This window comes from Pituophis catenifer, unplaced genomic scaffold, assembly GCF_029215685.1.
Source record: "Pituophis catenifer annectens isolate HBS135680 unplaced genomic scaffold, rPitCat1.0.hap2 SCAF_1, whole genome shotgun sequence".
Classification (NCBI taxonomy): Eukaryota; Metazoa; Chordata; class Lepidosauria; order Squamata; family Colubridae; genus Pituophis; species Pituophis catenifer.
In genome coordinates, this window is record NW_027256881.1 from 33,021,058 (window position 1) to 33,046,288 (window position 25,231).

The following is a 25,231-nucleotide window of genomic DNA, read 5'->3' on the forward strand; positions in this document are numbered from 1 at the left end:
CTGGGAATTTAGGGGAGATGATGGCAAGCATCTGTGTGAGACTCTAGTGACTTGGAGGGATTGTAGGGAAGCCCCCCTGCTGTGAATGTGTTTTGCTTTTCAGTGTTAGTATGTTTAGCTATGGTTTCTTTTGCCTGGTGAGCCATTCATTTAAGCTTTAAGAGAGCCATTTAAGCTTTGTTAAGATGGATTCATGGTTAGTAGTTAGAATACAGAGCCCATCTATTGTTTTATATTCAGTTTCCAGGTCACAGTTTGCCCAGAGATAGGAATAAACAACAGAACATAAAACCATAGGTTCAGAATTGTTTAGAATTGACATCACTTTACCCTACATTTGTGGTTGTTACGTCTTAAAAAAACACTGCCAATTTGCCTTCTGGAAAATGTGTATTTATAACAAGCTATGCCTGTCATGACAGCTGTTTTATGAATGGGACTCTTTTCTTTCAACAGCCATCAGGCAGTGAAAGCATCAATTTTTCTCAAAATTCACCTAAAAAGGCTGGCAACCTCTGCTTTAGTATATATGGAAATATGAATAGAAGAAACTAAACGCAGTTTAATTTTGTACTAGATGTAATCTGGGTACCTGAGATGTGGGAATATCAGTTTCCCTCCCAATAGAGTTTTGTCATACAATGTTTCAGATATTTGAAGTGATTTACGTTCCTTTTTATATTAAAGTGTATACTTACTACACACTGAAACTTGTTTGTATACTTTATTAGATCACATTCCAGTTCATTGCAACATTTTCTACTCTCGTGCCTTTAGTAGATTGTTCATCAGTACTGCAAGAGAGAAATGATCTCACAGAGGTATCAGTTTTAAAAATTATTTGTTAAATTAAACTGCTTGTGAAAATATTCAAGTACAGATAAGAGTATATAGAATGTAAAAGAATATTAAAACATATATTTTGCTGCTAGTACTTTGTAACTATAAAATTAAGGTTTTCAGTTTAAAAGAAAACAAACCATATGGTCTAAATTTACTAACAAAATTTAGTATTTAGTATTTTGAATATGTACAGAAACAGAATTGTATGTTTTGAGAATGCAAGAATTATGTAAAGAACTAAATAAAATTTGGAAATTACATCATGATTTACATGCAGTAGAAAAAGCTTTTCTTGTATTTTGAAATTGTAGGTAGAGAGAGAACTGTGCTCTGCTACTGCTGAATTTGAAGATTTTGTACTGCAGTTTATGGACAGGCAAGTAGTAATGGGAAGCAGATCATGCTGGTGATGTGACAACCCTATGTAATGGCTTGCACGCTGCAGTTGTGTGTTTCATACTAATCTATATTTCTAGTTTGAAAGCTATTCTGAGGGAGAAAATTAAATATAAGAGTCAGAAATTGATGGAGAGCTGGATAGTTAGTTTGACTGATACTTTTTCAACAAAGTTTATAGGCAGCAGTATTTTTGAATAGGGCATCTAGGGCTAGTCATGTGGCTGATTTTTTTGGGGGGGGGTAATGGCCAAATACAATCAACTTCCCTCTCTCTCACCTTTATGATATAAAAGGCCACATTTGAGATATTTAAACTTCTAAAGAGTGAAGCAATTTCTCTCCTCTCTTTTTGCAGTTTTATAGTTTGACTAATTTGTTTTGCTTTCTTGAATTTTTTTTTGAGCGGGTTTGAAAATAACTAGACAATAAATAAATATTAAATAAATAAATAACTCATAAACTTTTTATTAGACTGCAAGTCCCTGTGCTTACAAGTTGGTAAAAATTTTTTTTAAATGAATTTATTTCTTGTCTTCCGTAGTTTGTTGCCAGAAATGATTGAGGGAACATATGCAAATTTTATAGCATATTATTAAAAATAATATTCTACTTCAGCCCACACAAGCAAAAAAAATTGTAGTGGTTTCTTGTTTTGCTAATTATGTTACTTGGTCATTGTTTTTCTGTATAGATGTTTTGGACTCATAGAAAGCAGCACATTGGAGCAAACAAGAGAGGAGACTGAAACTGAAAAGATGACTCATTTAGAGAGCTTAGTGGAACTAGGACTATCTTCTACATACAACACAATCCTCACACAGTGCTCAAAAGACATATTTAAGGTATTTTTCATAAAAGGGAGTGAATATAGAAGTCACAGTTTGCTTTCTATCTTAATTTCCATAAGCCCAAAATTTCTGAAACTCTTTTAATTTTAATCATATTGTTTGGAGTTTGACCAAAGAAATATAATTTAAGCTGCATTCATGGTGTAAAAAAACATTGCAAAGGGAAAATAAGTATATTGATCTGGGATTCAAAGAACTTTTTTAGTTACACCCAAAGATTTGGGCATACCTAATAGACTTCTTTATTTTATTTTGTTTTAAAATGTCCCTAAGCCAACATTGAGTGATCTTGAAAGGTTTAGTAAGATTAATATTTGGATGGGAGATTGCCAGAAGATCTCAAAACTGTAGGCTAGACTGGGAAGGAAAAAAAATCCTGGAAGAAGGCAGTTGCAAACAATTTCCTTTTTTTTTTTTTTTTTGCTAAGAAGATGATACGACTGTATCTGTATAGTTACCACAGTTAGTACAAAGGACTTTTTACCTTTAGTTTTATTTAAAATAACATGCCATGCCAGAATCTGTGAAGGTTGTCCCAGATTTAGAACTGAGTTGGAAAAAAGCATAGCTGACTTGATACTAAGGCTAAAATCTCCTGCAAAACACAAAACTGTAGACCTAGATCTTTAGGTCTAAGCAGTTGTTTTGTGCAATCAGTACTAGACCATCTGACTTTTGTAATGGAAAATTTATATCTGGACCAGTGGTAGAACTTTTCTTGTGCTATGCTGACATTTTATATGTAGGGTTTTATTTTTGTTTTTTCGGGGAAGAACATTCAACCAGTTAAATCATCACTAGTGTTTTGACATTGCAGCCCAGTTATAAATACCTTGCTGGGATAAGAAAATCACATGACTACAGGATGTTGCAACATTATTACTGCAATACACACACACACCAAGCATAGAATTGGGGAAGCCAGCAGGAAAACACAAATGGTGATTACATGTCATTGTGCCTATTGACTTTGCAGAAGTCACCTAATGATGGCTTCTGGAACTGCTGCCATAAGTCATGTAGTCACATGACAACACAGTGTAAGACCACATGACAGTGATGGAGTTTACAGTTTCAATTATTATTGTTAACTGAGGACTATCTGTATCAAGTTTAATTGTTGCTTCTCAAGATAGATTCCAAGTTGGCAAAGTTTAGTAGTAAAATATATTTTCTCTATTTTTCTATAAACTTAGTTTGATGTACAGTATTTTTGTTCCTCTTTAAACAGATGATTAAAATGTAACTGCTGTCTATGTTCTGCCATAGAAAAGAAAACAGTTCAAAGCCAATCCTTTTTCTTCTTAGCCTGTCCATTAATGCAGTAATATAATGTGCTGCATAATATTTTGAAAGATTAATGTAAAGGATAGGACAGATTCAGCCTAAATCCAGGAAAATAGATGCTTAGTAGGTTCTTTTAAATTGCTGCTGCACACCTGTTTGGTTCATAGGCCACAAACTAGATTGGAGCCATGGTGGCCCAGTGGTTAGATTGCAGTACTGCAGGCTAACTCACTACTCCAGTGATTCTGAACTGCTCAAGCCTTCCATCCTTCCAAGATCAGTAAAATGAGGACTCAGATTGTGGGGGGCAATATGCTGACTCTGTAAACTGCTTACAGAGCACTATAAAGCACTATGAAGCAGTATATAAGTCTAAGTGATATTACTATTGTTTGACTATATCTTGGTTTCTAGATGGGCTTATGTACAACCAATCAATATCAATTCTTGCCAATGTACATACAATCCTCAATCCTTGGAACTCATCCAAGATATCATGATGAATGGTATCAAAAGCTGCTGAGACATTTAGCAGAATTAGGTTGAACCTGGATAACCTCATAAGTCTGTCATTTCTTTTGGATTTCCCCAGCCTGTATCCAGTGTTCAATTCTAAATAAATATAAGTGATTTTATCCCTCAGGTGTTTTGCAAATTTATGTTAATAACCTCATCATTGATCTTCCACCTCATTCTTCCCTACAAGGACACCTTAAATAAAGTTGACTATCCACAGATAAATGTGGAATAGTATTGGCATTGTATTGCTCTTATCTTATTTGGTCAAACTAGCTATTTTGCCGCTCTTATCGTGTCATCAGATAATCGCCCAGCCGCCCTGTTTAGGGTGACCCGCTCCCTCCTCTATCTGGAAGTGTGGGATGACCCCTTGCAGGGCCGAGCTGAGGATTTTGTGCAATATCTGTATGACAAAATCGCTCAGATTCGGGAAGGGCTGGCCTCTGACTGGGTATGTCTGGACGGGATGACTGAGGCAGGTCTTGAGAGTGTTATCTGGGGGGAGTTCGATCCTGTGGCTCCCGAGGACATGGACAGGGTCCTGGGATGGCTGAACGCAACCGCATGTTTATTGGACCCGTGTCCCTCCTGGTTGGTACTGGCTTCCTGGGAGGTGACACGAGGCTGGCTCCAGAAGATTGTTAACGCTTCTTTGAGTGAGGGGGTCCTACCGGCCGCTTTGAAAGAAGCGGTTGTGAGGCCCCTCCTCAAGAAGCCCTCTCTGGATCCGGCTGTTTTGGCTAACTATCGTCCAGTCTCCAACCTTCGCTTTGTTGCGAAGGTTGTTGAGAGTGTGGTGGCGCAACAGCTTCCCCGGTACCTGGATGAAGCTGTCTATCTAGACCCGCTCCAGTCCGGCTTCCGGCCTGGGCACAGCACAGAAACGGCATTGGTCGCGTTGGTGGATGATCTCTGGAGGGCTCGGGATAGGGGTTGCTCCTCTATCCTGGTCCTGTTAGACCTCTCAGCGGCTTTTGATACCATCGACCATGGTATCATGTTGCACCGGTTGGCGGGGTTGGGGGTGGGGGGCACCGTTCTGCGGTGGTTCTCCTCCTACCTCTCTGACCGGTCGCAATCTGTGTTGACGGGGGCAGCGGTCGACCCCGAGGCACCTTGCCTGTGAGGTGCCACAAGGGTCGGTCCTCTCGCCCCTTCTGTTCAACATTTATGTAAAGCCGCTGGGTGAGATCATCCGTGGCTTTGGGGTGGAGTTCCATCAGTACGCTGATGACACCCAGCTGTACATCTCCACCCCAGGCCACCCCAACGATGCCCTTGAAGTGATGTCCCAGTGCCTGGAGGCCGTGTGGGCCTGGATGGGGAGAAACAGGCTCCGACTCAACCCCTCCAAGACCGAGTGGCTGTGGCTTCCGGCGTCCCGATATAGCCAGCTGATGCCATCGCTGGCTATTGGGGGTAAATCACTCGCCCCCACGGAGAGGGCTCGTAACTTGGGCGTCCTCCTGGACGCACGGCTGTCTTTAGAAGATCATTTGACGGCCATGGCAAGGGGGGCTTTTTATCAGGTTTGCCTGATATGCCAGTTGCGCCCCTTTCTAGATCGGGACTCCCTACGCACAGTCACTCAGGCACTCGTCACTTCCCGCCTGGACTACTGCAACGCTCTCTACATGGGGCTCCCCCTGGGGTGCATCCGGAGGCTCCAGCTGGTCCAGAATGCGGCCGCGCGGGGGGATTATGGGGGCGACGAGGCGCTCCCATGTGACATCTCTCCTGCGCGAGCTGCACTGGCTCCCGGTGGTCTTCCGGGTGCGCTTCAAGGTGTTGGTGACCACCTTTAAAGCGCTCCATGGCTTAGAGCCGGGGTATCTACGAGACCGCCTTCTGCCACCAATAGCCTCCCACCGGCCAGTACGCTCGCACAGAGTGGGCCTCCTCCGGGTGCCGTCCGCCAGACAATGTCGGCTGGCGACCCCCAGGGGGAGAGCCTTCTCTGTGGCGGCGCCCACCCTCTGGAACAACCTCCCCCCAGAGATACGTACAATAACAGACCTCCGGATTTTTCGTCGGGCCCTGAAAACCTATTTATTTCAACTAGCTGGGCTGGCTTGAGTTAAATTTTAAATTGATTTTAAATCGGGTTGTTTTAATTTACGGCCAAAATATTTAATTATTTTAAACTGTTTTTTAAATTTTGTATGTTCTGTTTTTTACTTTGGCTGTTCACCGCCCTGAGTCCTAATTGGAGAAGGGCGGTATAGAAATGGAAACAAACAAACAAACAAACAAACAAACAAACAAACAAACAAACAAATAAATATTTACACTTCATTGCCAGTATTGTTCCAGGTGTTTCTTTTGCTTTTTTAATATATTAAAGAGTACCTTCTGATCACCAGATAAGAAGAAGCCACCAAGGTACCATCATGACGAAGAGTTGAAGCCACCTCCTTATTCTAAAGATTGATTAGTGTCATGACAAATTTGATTATGATAAGGGACTGATGCTAATGCCCCTTACCCTCAGATCGTATTTATTTATTTATTTATTTATTTATTTATTTATTTATTTATTTATTTATTTATTTATTTTCAAATTTATAGACCGCCCTTCTCCCGAAGGACTCAGGGCGGTGTACAGCCAGAGTAAAAAACATAGATACAAACATTAAAAACAATTTAAAAAGATATATATAAGTTTGGCCCCAAAGTTAAAAAACAATAACAAAACATATTAAAAGCATTTAAAAAGCATTAAGCCAGCCCGGCTTGCTGAAAAAGGAAGGTCTTCAGGGCACGGCGGAAGGCACCGAGGTCTTAAATTCTTCGTATCTCAGGGGGCAGTTGATTCCAGAGGGCAGGTGCCCCCACAGAGAAGGCCCTCCCCCTGGGGACCACCAGTCTACATTGCTTGGCCGATGGCACCCTGAAGAGGCCCTTTCTGTGGGAGCGCACCGGTCGGTGGGAGGTCGTTGGTGGCAGCAGACGGTTTTGAAGGTATCCAGGTCCTATGCCATGGAGCGCTTTAAAGGTGATAACCAACACCTTGAAGCGCACCCGGAAGACCACTGGGAGCCAGTGCAGCTCACGCAATTGTTCTAAGAGAAAAACGAGCTACCACATGACCTTGTAGTCTGCTAGGCCCATTATGACCTGGACTTGGTGACTCCTCCAGTAAACTTGCAAGTTGAAGTCCCTCTGTATCATGACAAAATCTATCATCAATTCAGTGGTCAGATTCAGCAGGTACGGCATAGACACGACTGTGCCTATGTGCAACAGAGAGGACAGTACAATAGTAGCCATCTCAACTTGTCCCTCAAGCTCATCCTCACAATGATTCTCAGCATAGAATTTCCTGTGTCTCAGAATGGTACTTCCTGGTGCCTTGGGTATGACTCATAGAATTCATGCCAAAAAAGTTTACCTATCGCTGGTTTAAAAATGTTTAAATGCTGACTTTTCTGACATGTTTTCCTTGTGATAGTCATGCATAAACCTAACATGGAAACAATGTAATTCTCGGTATTGATGAATCCTAGTTTAATGTCATAATTTATATCCTTTAAATCAGGATTCATAATTTGTCCATGGCACAATATTTCTGGTTTGGTTATTGCATACATTTTCTTTCTTTTTGTTTTTGTGTAGGTTGCCTTGGACAAGGTTTTCAATTTTGCTGTCTCAAATATTTTTGAGACAAGAGTGGCTGGTCGAATGGTGGCTGATATGTGCCGAGCTGCAGTGAAAGTAAGACTTTATTTTTCTTCTTCTCTTCCTTCTTCTCAGTTAAGATCTAACAATAACTTCTCTGTTTTGTTGACACTAGAATGTTTTGCCAGTTCATTAACTCTCTCTGTCTCCCACACAGACTTTAGATAGAATATTCTCTATCTAGTTCTTAGTGCTTTTTCCTTTGTAGAATCAAGGCCATTCAGTAGAAAATATATGTTTTATATCTTTGCTGTGGAATGCTCATTATTTTGTCAAAGTATCTTAATGTAACATTGGTTCTGTCTGATATTTCAGTGCTGTCCAGAGAAGTCTTTGAAGCTTTTTGTACCCCATTGCTGCAGTGTTATAACACATCTCACTCTCAGTAAGTTTCAATGATCTAATGTTGTAACCTGTTTATATATGTAGGTGTATATTGCCTGTTGAAAATTTGAAATATTTTATTTGTAGTTATGTGCAAAAAGTTCTGCTCTGGAGAAGGAATATTTTGGGGGATTCTAGAATTTACTGCTCTTTCTCCAGACCGTACCTATCCAGCTATTCTACCAAAGCCCAGATTTTTTTGGAAGGAAATATCTAGAACTGGAAGTAGCTTTTTAACATTCTGAGCATGTTCTTCCAATAGCTAGAGACAATATATACAATATTCTGCTATATACTATACAGTAATTTTATTCTCAAGAGATGGAGACTAATTGAAAACTACCAAGTAAACTTCCATTGCTCAATATGTATTTGTACAGGGTCCTATTTTACCATACTAACTACTATACCACAGTAACTTTGATGGGTTAGGATAAGAGAAGAGATTGGCACAGGATCATTCAGTTATTAATTCAATGATTCAGTCTCACTAATCCAATTTTCATTGCTATATTACATTAATGTAATACATCAGTAGAATAGACAAGATACACTAACTGAAGGCACAAAGTACATCCATGTCTCTAATATTCAAGAGAATGTTAGAGAATATATTTAAGTGCTGAATGCAGATTTTGAAACAACAATAGGTGGGCCCAAAGCTGGTAGGCTTCCTTTAGTAGAAACTTGAAGCAGTGTATTTATATGAGGAAACTCTGGCTGTTGTACTGTTTTTGCCTTAAACAGTTTATTTATTTATTTAATTTATTTATCAACAATTGGAATCATTTACTGCAAGAAATTAATGGGTAAAATAGCCGTTATTTTCTGATTTAAAAATTTCTTCTCTATCATGACCCATGTTGGAAAAGTACAGGAGACATCCTAAGATCCATCTGGGGGACTGAAATATATCTATATATATTATTTGAAAGATAATGTGCAATATAAAATAATAAGCTATTCACATGTTTATTACTTGTAACAATTGCAAAATGTTCACTTCACATATGAATTTGAAGGGCTAATCTGCTTGTGTGAAAGGCACAAAGATATCTGCAAACATGTATAAGCAACCATGTTTCTCACTTAAGCTTCTTGTATGTCTTTCGCTTAAATAATAAGATTTCTCAGAAATCAAAATTGGAAACAATTGAAGGCAGACAAGGAGGCTTAGATATTGAAGAACTTTTAATTCGTTTTTTTGAGAATATGCTAATTTGGGAAGGGAAACATTGTGACATACTTCTGAATGTTGACTTGATTGAAATTTCTCATAGAATTATTAGGCAGCCAATTATATAAGACAACATTCAGACTACTTTGTAGAGGTAACATGCTTAATTTTTATCCAGAAAATGAGTGTAAATAATGTAGATATAGGTATAAGAAACAATTAAAACAGAGATATTTTATGTATTTGTCATCCTATAACAGAAGACTCATATGAACATATGTCTTTATACATTTATATATATTTTCCATTTTCTAGTTGAATCATAAAAACATTTCATAGCATAGCTTGCATCATGAGTAATCTAAACAAGAATCTTCAGAACTGTGAATGTTATTATCTGTACATGCTGCATCATAGTAACATTGAAGTATAATATATTTCATATTTAGATGATGATGCGTTACATGATGAAGAATTAGATAAAGAACTCCTCTGGAATCTTCAACTTTTATCAGAGGTATTTATGAGAAATTCTAGCTTTAATTTTCAATATATTTGATTCATGTTTTAGTTTCAATATATGAAATAACAAACAGAAATTTCCTTATGAGGGAGGAACATATTTAAGGCCCAAACTACCAGTATTTAACTAGACTTGTGTGCTAGATTGAATCACCTGTAAAGCTCCTATAGAGAAGAACAGTGAGTTTTAAATCTGATTTGAGAGAGGAAATATAATAGCTTGAAGTTCTAAAACTATTAGTGAAAAATAGTAGTATTGTTTTCAAGTGTTATGTGTGTCCCTACTTAGGAATTAATTCATAGAACTATAATGTTGGAATGGATCTTAGAGTTCTTCAAGTCCAATCCTTTCCAGACATGATTCCTGATATCATCCAAGACAAATACCCAATCTTTGCTTGAAAATCTCCAATGATAAAGCATCCATGACTTTAGGAGACATGCTGTGCCACTCCACTGTTTAATAGCTTTAATGTTGAGGTAATTCCTCTCTCTCTATTTCCATTTTGGATTTTACTAAAGTCTATATTTTTTGTTTTTGTCCTGCACTTAGGAGTTATGGAAAATAAATCCATACCCTCTTCCGTGAAAATAGTCCTTTAAGTATTGGAAGAGTATTCTCAACTCCCTCTCTTATTTGGCTAGACACAGTTTCTTTAACTGTTTTTCATGCATTCAAGCCTTTTGTCATCTTTGCTGATTTTCTTTCCACTCTTTCTTTTTGATCTTCATTTCTCTTCTGACTCCCCCTTCACCCCCCCCCCCAGCAGTTTGGCGTCTGACAGGTTAGGATACTTCAGCCATTTCCCTGTTTCTCAACACTATCTTGCCATCTTCTGTGACCAGTGGATTCTGCTTCCTTGACTTTCCTTTGCTCTGAACATATTCAAAGAACAGTTTTCATTATTTTTGGCATTCAGTGCCAGCCTGAGCATATTCTGAGTCTTCCTAACATTATCCTTATTAATATGGACTGTTCCCTGATACTCTGTTTTTGTTGTACATTCCTTTCCATTCTTCAAACTTAAGCTATATTTCTCAGCTTATTAGCTCTTTATATAGCCACACTGGTTTCCTCAGGTGCCTACTATTTTTTTCTTTCTCTTTGGTAGGTAGATTGAGCTTGGGCCTTAGTATTTCCTAACCCTCCCTTCTTAGTTCCTAATACTCCACAGAGCTTTCAGTATTGCAACATACTGAGAAAAAGTAGAACCCTCTGTTTAAATAGTTTTTATAGACAGCCTTTTATTTTCCATTTTGTTTCCTTTAGTCAATAATGGCATGTGTCACTCATTTGCTGTTCAGTTATTGGTAGTCCTCGTTCAGCAACCACAGATGGGATTAGCAACTCTTGTCACTAGGTGTTGCTATTGTTAAACATCATGTAATCATGACTTGTGAATTTACTACTCACTTTTTGATTGACTCTGTGGTTGGAAGCCAGCTGTGAAGCTGGCAAATGATGGTCATGTGCCTCCTGGATGTTGCAGTGGTCATAAATGCTGCTAGTTGTGATGTGCCCAAATTCTGATCACATGAATGCAGGGAGGCTGCAACAGTTGTAAGTGTGAGGAGTGGTCATAAAGTTACTTTTTCAGAGCTATCCTAATTTCAAATAGCTATCCTAATTTCAAAAAAATAGATCAAATGTCTCTTCTGAACTATACATTCACATAAATTCTGTTTGTGTTTATTTCTGATATTTTGACTTGCTAGATCACTCGTGTGGATGGGAAGAAGTTGCTGCCATACAGGGAGCAGCTTTTGAAGATTCTGCAAAGAACCCTCCATTTAACCTGTAAGCAGGGTTACATTCTGTCTTGTAACCTACTGCACCATCTTCTTCGTTCTACTACACTTATCTACCCCACAGAATACTGCAGTGTGCCAGGTGGTTTTGACAAGCCTGTTTCTGAATACTTTCCTATCAAGGCAAGGATTTTAACTTACTTAGGACTAGAGAATTTGACTGCATTTTAAAAAATGAAAGTAATGAACAATTACTCTGTTGCATTTCCTCGAAGGCTATTCTAGCTCAATAGCATGGAAAGTGTAAGTGAAAGATGCTATAAGACTAAAAATATGTAATGTCAATTTTATCAGTGTATTTTATTTTTTTATTTGGATGCTAGCACATACCATCTTGAAGGGATGGGTCATGAAAACCAAAATTAAATACATTGCAGTTAATAGTTAAACAACTGTAGACTAGCTTAAAATAACAGGAAATCATTAAGTCTATGTAACATTCCCTATTCTACTAAATAATAAAATTGAGATATTCTTTATTTCATAAACTAGATAGTATTTCTTCATTTTATTTTTAAAAAAACATTTTAACATATTACAGGATAAATTAGTCTATACAGTAAGCCTGTTAATTCTGTAATATGACGAATGGCCTTGGTCAGGTACACAAATACAATTAAAGAATATGATGCTAAAGATATGTGCAATACATGTTATATTTTTATAATTTAAAATTAAAATACAAAAAAGCATGATGATATTAAGCATGTAATAAAAAGTAATTGTAGGGGAAGGAGTAGCAGAACCTGAGGACAGAGTTAAAAGAGGGAAGCACCAGCCTGGAATCTCAACATAGCCACACATGAACTAAGTCCATATTTTCTATGTGTGCAGATAATAACAATACTAAGCAGCAAGACATAACTGAATAATTATAATGATATTTCAGACTGCTTAGAAACTTGAAAACTGAGTTTTACTTTATGTGTTGAAAACAAGTAACATATATTTTCCATACCTCCTTGTTGTATTTATTTCTATCTTAAAATAGCAAATGATCAAGTAGTAACCTGATTATAGGCATGGCAGGGATGAACATACACTGAAGGAAACTGTTTTCAATGGGAGGAATTCAGTAGATATCATCAGAAAATACAATTTTAAAAATACAAATAATTTATACATCATAAAATGGATTTTGCCAAATATTACTGTTATGAAAGAATTAATATGCTAAATTTTACAGAATGTATCCTGAGCGTAAAGTAAACAAATCCTCAGAATACTGAAGAAATGGACATATTCTGTTTTTTGGAACAGATTGCCCGAGGCAGAAGAAAGTCCTAATTGAGGTTTCTACAGAAGAGAAGAACAGATTAGAAAACATGAACTTAAGATCTGTTGTTTGAATATCATTTTGGATAAACTCCTTGAAATTGGCACATGATATCATCTATCAAGTTTTATGGTTGCTATTTTGTGTGGCATACTTAAGAACTATGTTACTCTGATTACGGTTCCAAACACAACTGAAAGTGCTGGTCTTGATCTTAAAAGCAGTGAGTGGAGTGTTTAATACATATTTCTCCACCCACTCCATCTGAGTTCATGTGCCTTCTTTTGCTTAATGAATTTGAAGAGGGTTTTCTAAGGAGGTCTTTCTGTCATGAAACACTTTCTGTCCTTTGTATAATTATATCATTGGAACTTCTCTAGCTTCTCTAGCTCTAAAAAATGGTTTGATTTTATGAAATCATTTTTTTTGTTTTTTATATTATAATATTTGTGACTTAAGTTAAATTGGAAAAAAGGAATTTAATTTGTTTAACCCCCCCATAAATTTAACTCTTTTTTAAAAAATATAGTCTAACTGATGACCTTAATAAGTTACAGTTAATTGAATATTAATATTCTTTTAATTCATCTCTTGCCAAGTCAAGTGTTTAAGATCCTTTTGTCTGAAATAAGAAAATTATCCATTGTTAAATGTGGTGACTTATAATTATTTTCTAATTTTGCTAAAGGCAAAATGTACACCCTTGTGTTGTTTTTACAGGACTGGGGTAAACCTGGTAATCTACAGAAACTTGATATTCAGTGGCATGTTCCTTCAGCTGAAGAAGTTGCTTTTTCTTTTGAATTGTTGGATACTTTTCTCCAGCCAGAGCTTGACAAACTGGAACAATATTCAGATGGAAGTCTTGAAATGTCCAGGTTAGAAAGATTCATTACTGATTAAATTGTTTTTTCAATTTTAAGTAAATGAATTTAACTACCGTAAATTCCTGAATAAACTGATGAGATTTACTCAAGTAGAGGAATCAGGGATACATTACATATCTGTTTATTTATTTAGAATATTTGTATATAAAAATGCTTTGTCAGAAAAATTTGCTTTATTTCATGGTTTTATGTTTATTTTCTGATATACTGTAGACGCTACTCAATAATATGTAGCTAACAATAAGTCCACAACAGAGTAAACAAAAAGTTAAAACACGTATATTTGGTGTGAGCTGCTGAGACTCATTTTAATTGTGGTTGTATAGGAATATGTTTAATAATATAAATAATAGCTAATGTTAATAAGATAGTGTAGTTTTCAGTCAATTAATCCTTGATTAAGGTTATTTGTTCAGTGACTGTTCAAAAGTTATAGTGGAAACTTACAGCTAGTCCTTGGAAGTTGTGGCAATTGCAGCATCCCATGGTCACAAGATTATAATTTAGGTCCTTGGTAACTGGTTTGCAATTGCAAACATTGCAGCACCCCATAATCATGTGACTGGCATTTGTGACCTTATTGCTGGCTTCCCACAAGCAAAGTCAATGGGGAAACCATCAGGAAAGTGCAAATGGTGATCACATTGCACCTAATGACTTCACAGAATTTGCCTAACAACCATAACTACAACTGCCAAAACTGATATTGTTAGTCAGCACAATGTTGCAGTTAATGATCATATTGCTTAGCAACAGAATTCCTTGTCCCAGTTACTATTGTTAACTAAGGACTACCTGTACTCTCAAAAGTTATTTTGAAGAGCTACATTTTTACAGCCTTCCAAAAACGTAGTAAAGAGGTATGGTCCCAGTATTTAACGTAGTCTGTCCTCAGGAAGTGGGAGAAAGTCTTCACTGAGAAGGTTCAACAGTAAGGTCCTTGCAAATAACATTTCCTCAGTAACATGACACTCAGCAAGGCTTGTTTCACTATACAGGTAGGGACAACCCAGAACAGGCAGTAACAGAATTATCTAGGTCTTGAACCATGAAAGGCTTTAAACCATGCAGGATTTAAAAGTGACAACCAATGTGAAACTATATCTGGAGGATAACTGGCAATCATTGCAGCTCCCATATACTGTAGGCATATCTCAGAATACTCCTATCCATGTTACTACATGCTGAATCAGCTAAATCATTCAAATGGTCTTCAAAAGTTCTGAAGAAGTGGACAGGATTCTTTTTGAAGTTGTGCTGTGGATCCATATCATTCTTGGTTGATGAAAACTTCTAGGAAGGTGCTAGGATTTGACTCAGGGTCCTATTAGATATATTCTTCACACACAAGTTGATCCCTACTGACTTGAAGTACATGATGCTATAGCCTCTCTTCAGAAAACTACTTCTTAATCCAGAAATTGTAGATAATTACTGACCAATCTTCTACCATCTCCCTTTTGAGGGAAGTTTTTGGGAATGTGGTAGAGCATAGAACCTGGAAAAATATATTCCAGGTAATCCTCACATTACCAACAGTTTATTTAGTGACCATTTGAAGTTACAATGGCATTGAAAAAAGTGACTTATTTTTTACATGACCATTGCAACATCTCTATGGTCACATGATCAAAATTCAGACACTTGGCAACTGACACATATTTATGATGATAGTAGTATCAGGAGCAACGTGATCACCTTTTACAACCTTCTGACAAGCAAAGTCAATTGGGAACCTAGATTTACTTAACAACCGTGGTGCTTTAAGGGTGCTATTGTGTCTTATGTTCCTCCCTACCACAAGACTCAGTCTTTTGTCCACTTGAATTTGACATTTACTGAAGCCATTGGATAAGGTCAGAAATGAACATATTGTAAGGTCAGAAACTGAGTATATATGGAAGTGCCTATTCCCAATTGTTTTTTGCCTTTCCAATTAGATATGATAGTGCATGGTCTCTCCATATCCCTTTTCTCAGCTAATGTCATCAGCAGGGATTATGGAAACAAACACTCTGAATTGCTACCCTTCTGCTGAAGAGCATTCGCCTGGAAATCTAAATTATTCTCAATTTGTTGCTTTTTAGTAAGGCCATTAAAACTTGCTACTCCAGGGATTGACAATTTATTATTGTCCCCCCCTGTGGCTTTGAAGTATTTCTCTAATGTTCCTAGTGTTTATGTAGGTGTACTTTAAATTTTATATTGTAATTTTTATTAATTTTAATCTTAGATGTCAGTTTTATCAAAATAACAGAGTTGGAAGGTACCTTCGAGATCTTCTAGTCCAACTCCTTGCTCAAGCAGGAAAAAAAAAATTTACACGATGCTCAGAATTTCCAGGGGTAATAGCATATAATATAGATAGTCAAATCAATCCATCAAATAGGTTTGATTGTTGAATAATAAATTGCTGACAAATGCATTATGTGACTATTCAATGATTTGACCTTTGAAATAGTGGCTTGCTTGAGCCTTCAGATAAAATAATTCAGCATGTCTGTTTAATAGGATTTTCTACTGTTGTGGAGGTCAGGTCTTAAAAGTTCTTTTGAGTGCTTTTTAGTAAAGTGAAAAATATTCCACCTATTTAACATTTACTTTCAGAGATGATGTTCAGCAGTGTCTTACTATAGTACACAATTGCCTTATTGGATCAGGAAACATGCTGCCACCTCTGAAAGGAGAAAAAGTGGCTCACATGTAAGTAAAGTTTGCTTTTTATATAGATGATAAATGGAATCCTTTAGATAAAAACATCAGAGATTGTTTTGTGCTTCACTTAGAAAGGATTCTTAAAATATACATTGAGAATTATTCATCTGATATTGTACATAATAAAAACATACCATAAATTAGATGATTTTTAAAAAACTTTCCAATACTTTTCAATGACCTTAAAATTCCCTGATGGTCCCACATCCAAATACTAAACAAATTCAGTCCTGCTTATGGTTTTAAAGTCCATACGTCACTTGTTGTTAGCACTTATATAGATGCAATCATAAGTACAACAGTAATCAAGAAGTTATACAGCTTCACTATTATTGAAATTCTGTCGTTTTCCTTCTAAATGTAAAAAAAAAATAGAAATTAAAAGATATAAAATTATAACTCTTAATCTTTAGGAATTGTAACAGTAATTGCTGTTTTACAAAATTAAATTCACTGCATCAAGAGTTCTGTTTAAATAATATGTATGTATTGCACATCATGCAGGGTTCCAAGTCTAGTGTCATTGGAAGAGATCAAACTTTATACTGGTGTTAAATATGGTAAGTTAATGCCATTGCATTAATGGTGGAGGAAATTTGCTGTTACTTAATTCTTTTTTTTTTCAATAAACTTTATTTACATTTTTAAAAATACAATACTTTACATATATACATACAAGGTTATTGCAACTAACGTACACAAATCTGCGCCTATACCACTAATACAATCCTTTTCATTTCCCTCTCTTTTCTTTCACCCAATTATACCATAAATTCCACCATTTGTAATAATCAGAATCTTTTTGGTTCCTAAGTAATTTCGTTAACCGGTCTGCCTCTGCGCATTTGTAATTTTACAAATCAATTTATTTTCTGTGGGTATTACTTCGTTTTTCCATTTTTGTGCGTATAGTATCCTAGCTGCAGTAGTGATGTGGAGGATCGAATACCATTTTTCCTTAGTTATTTTGTCTGGTTTCATTCCTAATAAAAAAATCTCTGGTTTCAGCTCTATATTATATCCTGTAATTTCCACCATCCAGTTCCGAACCTTGGACCAATGTTTGCCTGCTTTGGGGCACGTCCACCATTGGTGGTAGTACGTCCCACAACCATTCCCACACTTCCAGCATGCCGGAGAAACTCCCGGGAACATTCTTGCGATTCTTGCCGGGGGGATATGCCAACGATAGACCATTTTATAAATATTTTCCTTGTAGGGGGTTGACAAAGTAAGTTTCATATTCCTAGTCCATATCTCATCCCATTTATCCAGATTTGGAGAAAATCCGAGGTTCTTCCCCCAAGCAATCATAGTGTCCTTGATCACCTCCTTGCCAATCCATCGTGATACTAAAAACTGGTAGCACCTTGAAAGTAATTTCTTTTCAATTCTCAATAAGATTTTATCTAACTCCTATAGTGACTTATATATTCCCTCCTTTCTTTGGTCCCTTCTGACTCTCAATTGTATTTGAGCATACGCCCACCAGTCTACCTTTTTGCCCTGTTTTGTAAACTCCTCTCGGGTCTTCAATTCCCCTTGAGGGTCAAGCAAATCCTGGTAAGTCAATGGTATTTCCTTATTATATAGTGTCGCATGTGTTACTGCCTCTAATGGGGCAAACCAAATCGGAATCATTGAATAATGCCTGTTCCTAACTCTTTCCCAAGATTCTAATAATATCTCCGAAGGTAGTGTCTCTTAAACTCTCCACATTTCTTGTCCCTCTCCCTCCATAGAAAATGGTGCCAACTTTGACACAAATCATAACCCTCCAATGTAAGAGTCCTCTTTCTATTTAAAAGCATCCAGTCTCTGATCCAAGTTAAATTAGCCGCTTGGTAGTAAAACTCCCATTTCGGTAAACCAAATCCCCCTCTACATGGAGCCTTTTGGAGCATTTTAAGTTTTATCCGGGGCTGCTTCTTCTGCCACACAAATTTCCTCACATAACTATCTAGCAGTTTAAAAAAACCACTATCCAGTCTCGCGGGGGCAGTCTGAAATAAGTAGTTCCATTTCGGAAGTACGTGGGTTTTAATCGTAGCTATCCTACCAAGTAAGGAGAGTTGCAGGTGCTCCCACTTTTCTAGGTCTGTCTTTGTTTGGGCTAACAACTTTGTGTAATTATCTGCCATAATGGACGCATTTTTAGAAGACATCCAAATACCCAAGTATTTTATTCTTTTAGTCACTTGAAGGTCCAATTCTCTCTCCAATTCAGTCCAACGATTTCGTGTCATATTCTTTATTATAATCTTCGTCTTGTCTTTGTTGATTCGGAGACCTGCAACTCTACCATACTTCTCTATCTCCTGAAGCAAGTTTTTACGTGATTCTAATGGATCCTCTACAATAAAAACCAAATCATCCGCGAATGCCTGAGTTTTATATTCTTCAGATCTCACCTTCAGCCCCTTTATTCCCTGATTCTTCCTAATTTCCCGTAGCAGAGGTTCTAGTGTAAAGATAAATAGAAGTGGGGACAGTGGGCATCCTTGTCTTGTGCCTTTTCCAATTTCAATCCTACCCGTTTCTTCCCCATTAATTAAAGCTCTAGCTATTTGAATTGAGTAGATCGATCTTATTGCCCGTATATAATTATCTCCAAATTCCATTTTATCTTAACAAGGCAAACAAAAATTTCCACCTAACCCTATCGAAGGCCTTCTGAGCATCTACAAAAATGAATGCTACTTCCTTATCCGAAAACATCTCCTAGTACTCCATTGCATCTATTATCGTCCTCACATTATCCCTTATTTGTCTATGTAGCAAGAACCCATTCTGGTCTCTATGTATATAGTGGTTTAAAAAATGTTTCATTCTCCCTGCTAAAATTGAAGTGAAGATCTTATAATCGGTATTCAAAAGGGATATAGGCCTGTAATTGTGGATCAGCGATGAATCTGTTTCTGCCTTGGGAATCAAGGAAATATATGCCTCTGTCCAGGAATTTGGGATCCGACCCTCCACGATGATTCCATTAAAGACTTCAGTCATATATTGTCCCACTATATCAAGAGTTTCCTTATAGAATTCCATAGGAATCCCATCTGTCCCCGGAGTTTTCCCTAATTTCTGCCTCCCAATTGCTTCTTCCACCTCCTTCTCTGAAATTTCCCTGTTAAGTATTTGTCTTGCCTCTTCTGGCACTTTTGGAAGATCCAGCCCCTCTATATATTTCTCCAACTCTTGGTCTGACCCTTCCTCACTCTTGTATAAATCCGTAAAGAACTTCTGTATGATTCCCTTCCCTTCCCCGTCAGTTACCCATCTTCCATTCGCATCCTTCAAACCACCTACTTTACTTATAGGTTAGCCATCTTCCCGGCTTGTTAGCATTTTCAAAATAACCTTGTTTGACCCACCTGCTGTTACTTAGTTCATGACATCACTGATCTCTTATTGAAAGAAAGAAAGTAACTAACTTCTTATTTATGTTTTTTTCTGTGAATCTTAAGAAAAAAATGATAATAATACTTTAATAATTTTGTTGAGTTTAATATTGCATGCTGCCAGACTCAACAACCATCAATGATCACATTCATTACAATAACATCAATAAAAGCTAAAGATAAAATATGGAAAACATATACTGCATATGAGCTGGCCAAAGCAGGACATGAAAGCTTTAATGTGAAGAAGTTCCTTATAATGTGCAGAGGTTGGACAGGGTCCTGTGAGTGTCAAAGCCCCTGCCCTGGACAAAACACAGAGCTTCTAGGGGTAGATCAGTAAAATGGCACCCAAAGATGAGCTCCTGAGAGAATGTCTGAGGCAGCAGCAGCAGCAGCAGACATGGGAAAAAGATCAAGCAGAGGAAGTGCCATGGCAAGATAGTACTGTGCATGGCATGTACCACTGACATAGCTGAGGTGACATGCATTGGGAAATACTACCAGTGACTGAAAAGGGCTGACCTAAAAGACAACACTGTAGCAATGATCATGGCTGCACAAAAACAAGCACTAAGCACTATATCTATAGAAGCAGGGCCCTATCATATTAAGCAGGACCCAAAGTGCAGACTATGCAGAGAGGCCTCAGAGAAAATACAACATGCAGGGCCAAGATATAAGACACAGAATACACTGAACAGCACAACCAAGTAGCTGGTATTGTGTACAGTAACATATGTAAAGTATATGGGCTAGACCCTGATGGGAGATTCCACAGAAAGTTGTGGAAAATAAGAAGGTTAGAATCCTGTGGCTCTTCCTGATCCAGGCAGCCAGGCAGATACTAGCCAGTCAACCAGACTTCACGGTCATAGGCAAGGACAGCAATAGAGATAGCTCTAGCAGTGCTCAGTGATTGCAACATCAGGATGAAAAATAATGAAAGAAGTAGTAGGACTTGAAGGAGGAATTAGAGGGGGTACGTAAAATAAAGGCCAAAGTATTCCCAGTGGTCGTAAGGAGCACTTGGAGTTATGACTCCAACAGAGTCATAAGAGTGACTCCAACAGATCCTAGGAATAACATCAGAGTTCTTTGTCCAGAGGAATGCAGGGATAAGAACAACTAAGTACTGTGCAGAATCTTCAAACTTATCTCTGAAATAAACAAGGATGTTTTATATACAAGCTTTATGGGTACATACATACAGTATGTTACGCATGCAATTACATATGTGTATGGTCCATGCAAATCTTTTCACAATTTAAACAGTTTTGCTGGAGAAAAACCTATTCCTTTGTTTTTATTTTTATGTTTCTGCCCCCTTTGACATGTCCTTGTGACACACTGTAATTTATAAACTTTATAGATAATGAATGGCCTTATTTGTTTAGATTTGTCGAAAGAGAATTACAGGGAAAGAATCTGCAAAGTAACAAGAAAACTCCTACGTAAGTGTGCTTTTAATTATTCCATTTGTTCTCATTTTCACTGAATTTGTACAGTAGTTCAAAAGACTTATAAAAATCCAGATAGTAAATCAAATATGAAGCAAAGTACTTTCTTCTTCAGTTTAAGTGAATGAAGGGTGTTTGGTTGTGATGTTTTGAGATTCATTAGTTTGTTTTGTTTAATGGATCAGGGTGGAATGTGGGACAATGGATGGAGCTTCCTTTCATTTTTGGGTTGGGGGAACTACATTTTTTATGTGGTGGGTGAAAACTGAAGACTATCCTTTTTTTCCTACTAAAAACAGAAGGAAATTGTATTGTTGTTTCTTGTTAGCTTGCCATCAATATGTCAAGAGTGCTGTAACTATGAACAATTAGTTTATATTGCTTTGTTTAATTATTTTTTTCTTTATTGTAATAGACTTTGTACTTGACAACTCGGAGGATGATACTAAGTCTTTGTTCCTAATCATTAAGGTATAGTTGACATTTATAGTGTGATTTTTAAAACATTAAGTTGGATAGATGGCTTTTTCTGTATAACTCAAATTCTTGTTCTACAGATCATTGGGGACCTCTTACATTTCCAAGGTTCACATAAGCATGAGTTTGATTCAAGGTGGAAAAGTTTTAACTTGGTGAAGAAATCAATGGAGAATAGGGTTAGTATTTCTATAAATAATTTATTTACACAATTAAGACTTTAAGGAATCTAGGGGGTGGAATCTAGGGGGAGTTAATGTTCATAATTAATGAAATTTTTAAAAAGGAATCACAGGTAGGACTGAATAAAGTTTTTCCATATATAAATAATTGATTTGCCTATTTGCAGCTTCAAGGCAAGAAACAGCATATTAGAGCACTGCTCATTGACAGAGTCATGTTACAGCATGAGGTAAATATACTATTGTATGTTGGCTGCCTCTGAATCTGTAGTATCTACATCTTTCATTTATAAAATTTAAAAAATCTAATTTATTCCTTTTTCTTTAGTTAAGAACACTCACTGTTGAAGGCTGTGAATATAAAAAAGTACATCAGAATTTGATCAGGGACCTTCTTCGTTTATCTACAAGTTCATATGGCCAGGTAAGCCATATGGCCTCTCTCATTTTATAGAAATATTAATGGCCGGAGTTTTGAAATAGATATTTGCAAGAAATGGAGTGCTATTCCGCAGTTCATTTGAAATTCTGAGAACTCTTTCTGTGTCAGCTTTAATCTTTGGGATGTTATCCTGTACAGGTAATCCTTGATTTACAACAGTTCATTTAGAGACAGTTAAAAGTTATAGCGGCACTGAAAAAAGTGACTTATGACTGTTTTTCACACTTACGACCATTGCAGCATCCCCATGGTCACATGATCAAAATTTGGATGCTTGGTAACTCAAGCATCCAAATTTTTGGATGCTTGAAATTTTTCATATTTTTGATGGTTACAGTGTCCCAGGGTCACCTTTTGCGACCTTCTGACAAGCGAAGTCAGTGGGGAAGCCTGATTCACTTAACAATTGTGTTAGTAACTTAACAGCTGCAGTGATTCACTTGACAAATGTAGCAAGATAGGTCGTAAAGTGAGACAAAATTCACTTAACAAATGTTTCATTTAACAACATAAATGTTTCATTTAACAACATAAATTTTGGGCTCAATTGTGGTCTTGAGGACTACTTGTATGTTTTTACTTTGAGAGCTTGTTAACATTTCCTGAATAGCATTTGGTTATACCATAGTGCCTCCTTGTAATTACTTTGAGCCTACACAGCAGCTACTTCTAACTGCCACTTGGTGGGTGCATAGAGGATTAATGGCAATAGTACTTAGACTTATATACTGCCCCTTAGTGCTTTACTCTCTGAGCTGTTTACAATGTCAGCACATTGCCCCCAACAATCTGGGTCCTCATTTTATTGACCTCCAAAGGATGGAAGGCTGAGTCATCCTTGAGCCCTGCCAGAATCGAACTCCAGGCTGTGGGCATAGTTAACCTGCAATACTGCATTCTAACTACTGCGTCACTTATCTCTGTGGAGAAAAGACTATACTGAATTGAATAGTTTAGAAAAACTATGGGGGTAGAGAAGAGGACTGTGGACCAGCTAACGCAGCTCTAATCTGTAGCAGCAAAACACATTTTTTAAAATTAATTTTTTACTCATCATTAGTGGGTTTCTACTCACAGAAGCAAGCCAATAAAATTCTTAAGGTCTGTCCAGATGATTTGTGATTCAGAGTTCCTCAAAATTGAATTCCATGCAGAATGTATTCCTCCTAATACTAAGAATCAGTCAAAAAAACAACCATGAAGCAGATGCAGAACAAGATTCTTATTTTTTAACATATTTCACAAAAGTTGTTTCAATGTATATATATAATAAGAACTGATGAGGCCTTATAAGGCCGAAATAGATCTATCTTAGTCTCCCAATGGGCAGCAAAGGGTCTGCTGGCTGCCAGAAGGAAAAAAAAAGCCCAGAAACTAGTGAATTCTGATTTCATTGAACTAGGGCTGCATAATATCTTGGTTTACGTAGGTGGAACCTGGCAAGAGAGAAATAATAAGAAAATTATATATAATATATAACATAGATGCTTTTTTAGATTATAAGACTGTTCAGAACCAATCACTATATAAAGTAAAGCTTATTTGTCCTCTGTTTAGCTTTTGTACGTATTTCTATGGTGTTTTTGCCCTAGGTCAGGAACAAAGCTCAACAAGCCTTCTTCACAGCCTTGGGGACTTACAACTTCTGTTGCAGAGACATCATTCCTTTGGTTTTGGAGTTTTTGAGGCCAGATGGGTACAGTGTCACCCAGCAACAATTTAAAGTAAGGAATTTATTAATTTTCTTTACAGCAGGTTCTGTCAGTGCCATTGATGGGGAGATGTAATCTCCAGCCATAGAGACTATTTTAGCCATTTTAGAGTGCCAGAATAAATTTGCAAAATTTATTGTCAAAATGACTTATTTTTGGTGGTGTAATGCCTCTCAAAATAAGAATGGAAAAGGAATTGGGAGGACTGTGGATGATAATCTCCCCCCCCCCCTTTCACTGTGTGAAAGAATGTTGCTGGAATCCATCCGTTATGTGATCATGATTTTGGTGGCGTGATTTCAGGTTGTTTTTCAGACTTCAGGTGTAATAGGAATAAAAAATTTTTTCTAGAGTCCCCATAGCACCCTTACCTCACAGTAGCTGTAGAAGAGGAAAAAGATTTTAAAAAATTAAAGTCCTCCCCTTCCAATGATATCTGCAGTTATCTGTTTGGTCAGGAAGCATGTGACCACTGCTGATTCAGGACACGTTAACTTAAATAAATTGATAAAATGTAATTTTGAATGTTATATATTCTGTAAATAAGAGGAGGAGGAGGATTATATGAAAAGCAAATATTAGGATTAGTATATCTACGACTTGTTTCCTACTCAATTCTTCTGATGAGTTTTTTAAAGATTTTAAAAATATAAATTTTAATAACACTTTTGATACAGTATGGGTGATTGGATGATTTGTTATTATTGACATATTCACAGTTGAAACCTTGACTCTGAACAGTTTATGAAGCAAAAATAAGCTTTTTGATTTCAGTTACCATCGGTTATTTGTTAATGTGATTGATATGGCATCCATCTTAACTCACTGAGTCTGGCAGACTAACAACATTTTAAATCATAATACTAATACATAAACCAGAATACATAAAATGACAACCATGGTGAAAAATCTCAATCTGCTGCAAATCAAACAAGCTGATCCCCGTGCCTGGAAACACATTGTTATCTTCACAACATTCTGTGAGATCTTACAAAAGTGATCTTTTAAAAACTGGCAATATGTGAGGTTTTAGCAGTTAAAAGGAAACGTACTGTTTGAGAGAGAGAAGCAGCAGACACTGTTGCTGGAACTAATGAAAATTTTGGCACATTCAAGTATTGAAAATCCCTGTTCTAAAATACCATAAAATAGATCTGGTTTTATTGTTAGGTATTAAGTCAGTAGGATGACATGTTTGATTACTAACTAATGT

General features: G+C 37.0%; 1 protein-coding gene across 1 annotated transcript in view; it reads left to right on the forward strand.

The window, feature by feature from the left end:
• PSME4 (proteasome activator subunit 4) overlaps positions 1–25,231 on the forward strand; it is a 107,902-nt gene that overhangs the window by 42,165 nt on the left and 40,506 nt on the right. The window contains 16 exon segments of the mRNA XM_070932248.1: positions 732–821; positions 1,155–1,219; positions 1,934–2,084; positions 7,512–7,610; positions 7,890–7,959; positions 9,585–9,652; positions 11,374–11,589; positions 13,463–13,620; positions 16,237–16,332; positions 16,849–16,904; positions 21,143–21,199; positions 21,621–21,676; positions 21,763–21,861; positions 22,032–22,094; positions 22,193–22,288; positions 23,899–24,030. Of these exon segments, the coding sequence (XP_070788349.1) occupies positions 732–821; positions 1,155–1,219; positions 1,934–2,084; positions 7,512–7,610; positions 7,890–7,959; positions 9,585–9,652; positions 11,374–11,589; positions 13,463–13,620; positions 16,237–16,332; positions 16,849–16,904; positions 21,143–21,199; positions 21,621–21,676; positions 21,763–21,861; positions 22,032–22,094; positions 22,193–22,288; positions 23,899–24,030 (1,572 nt within the window).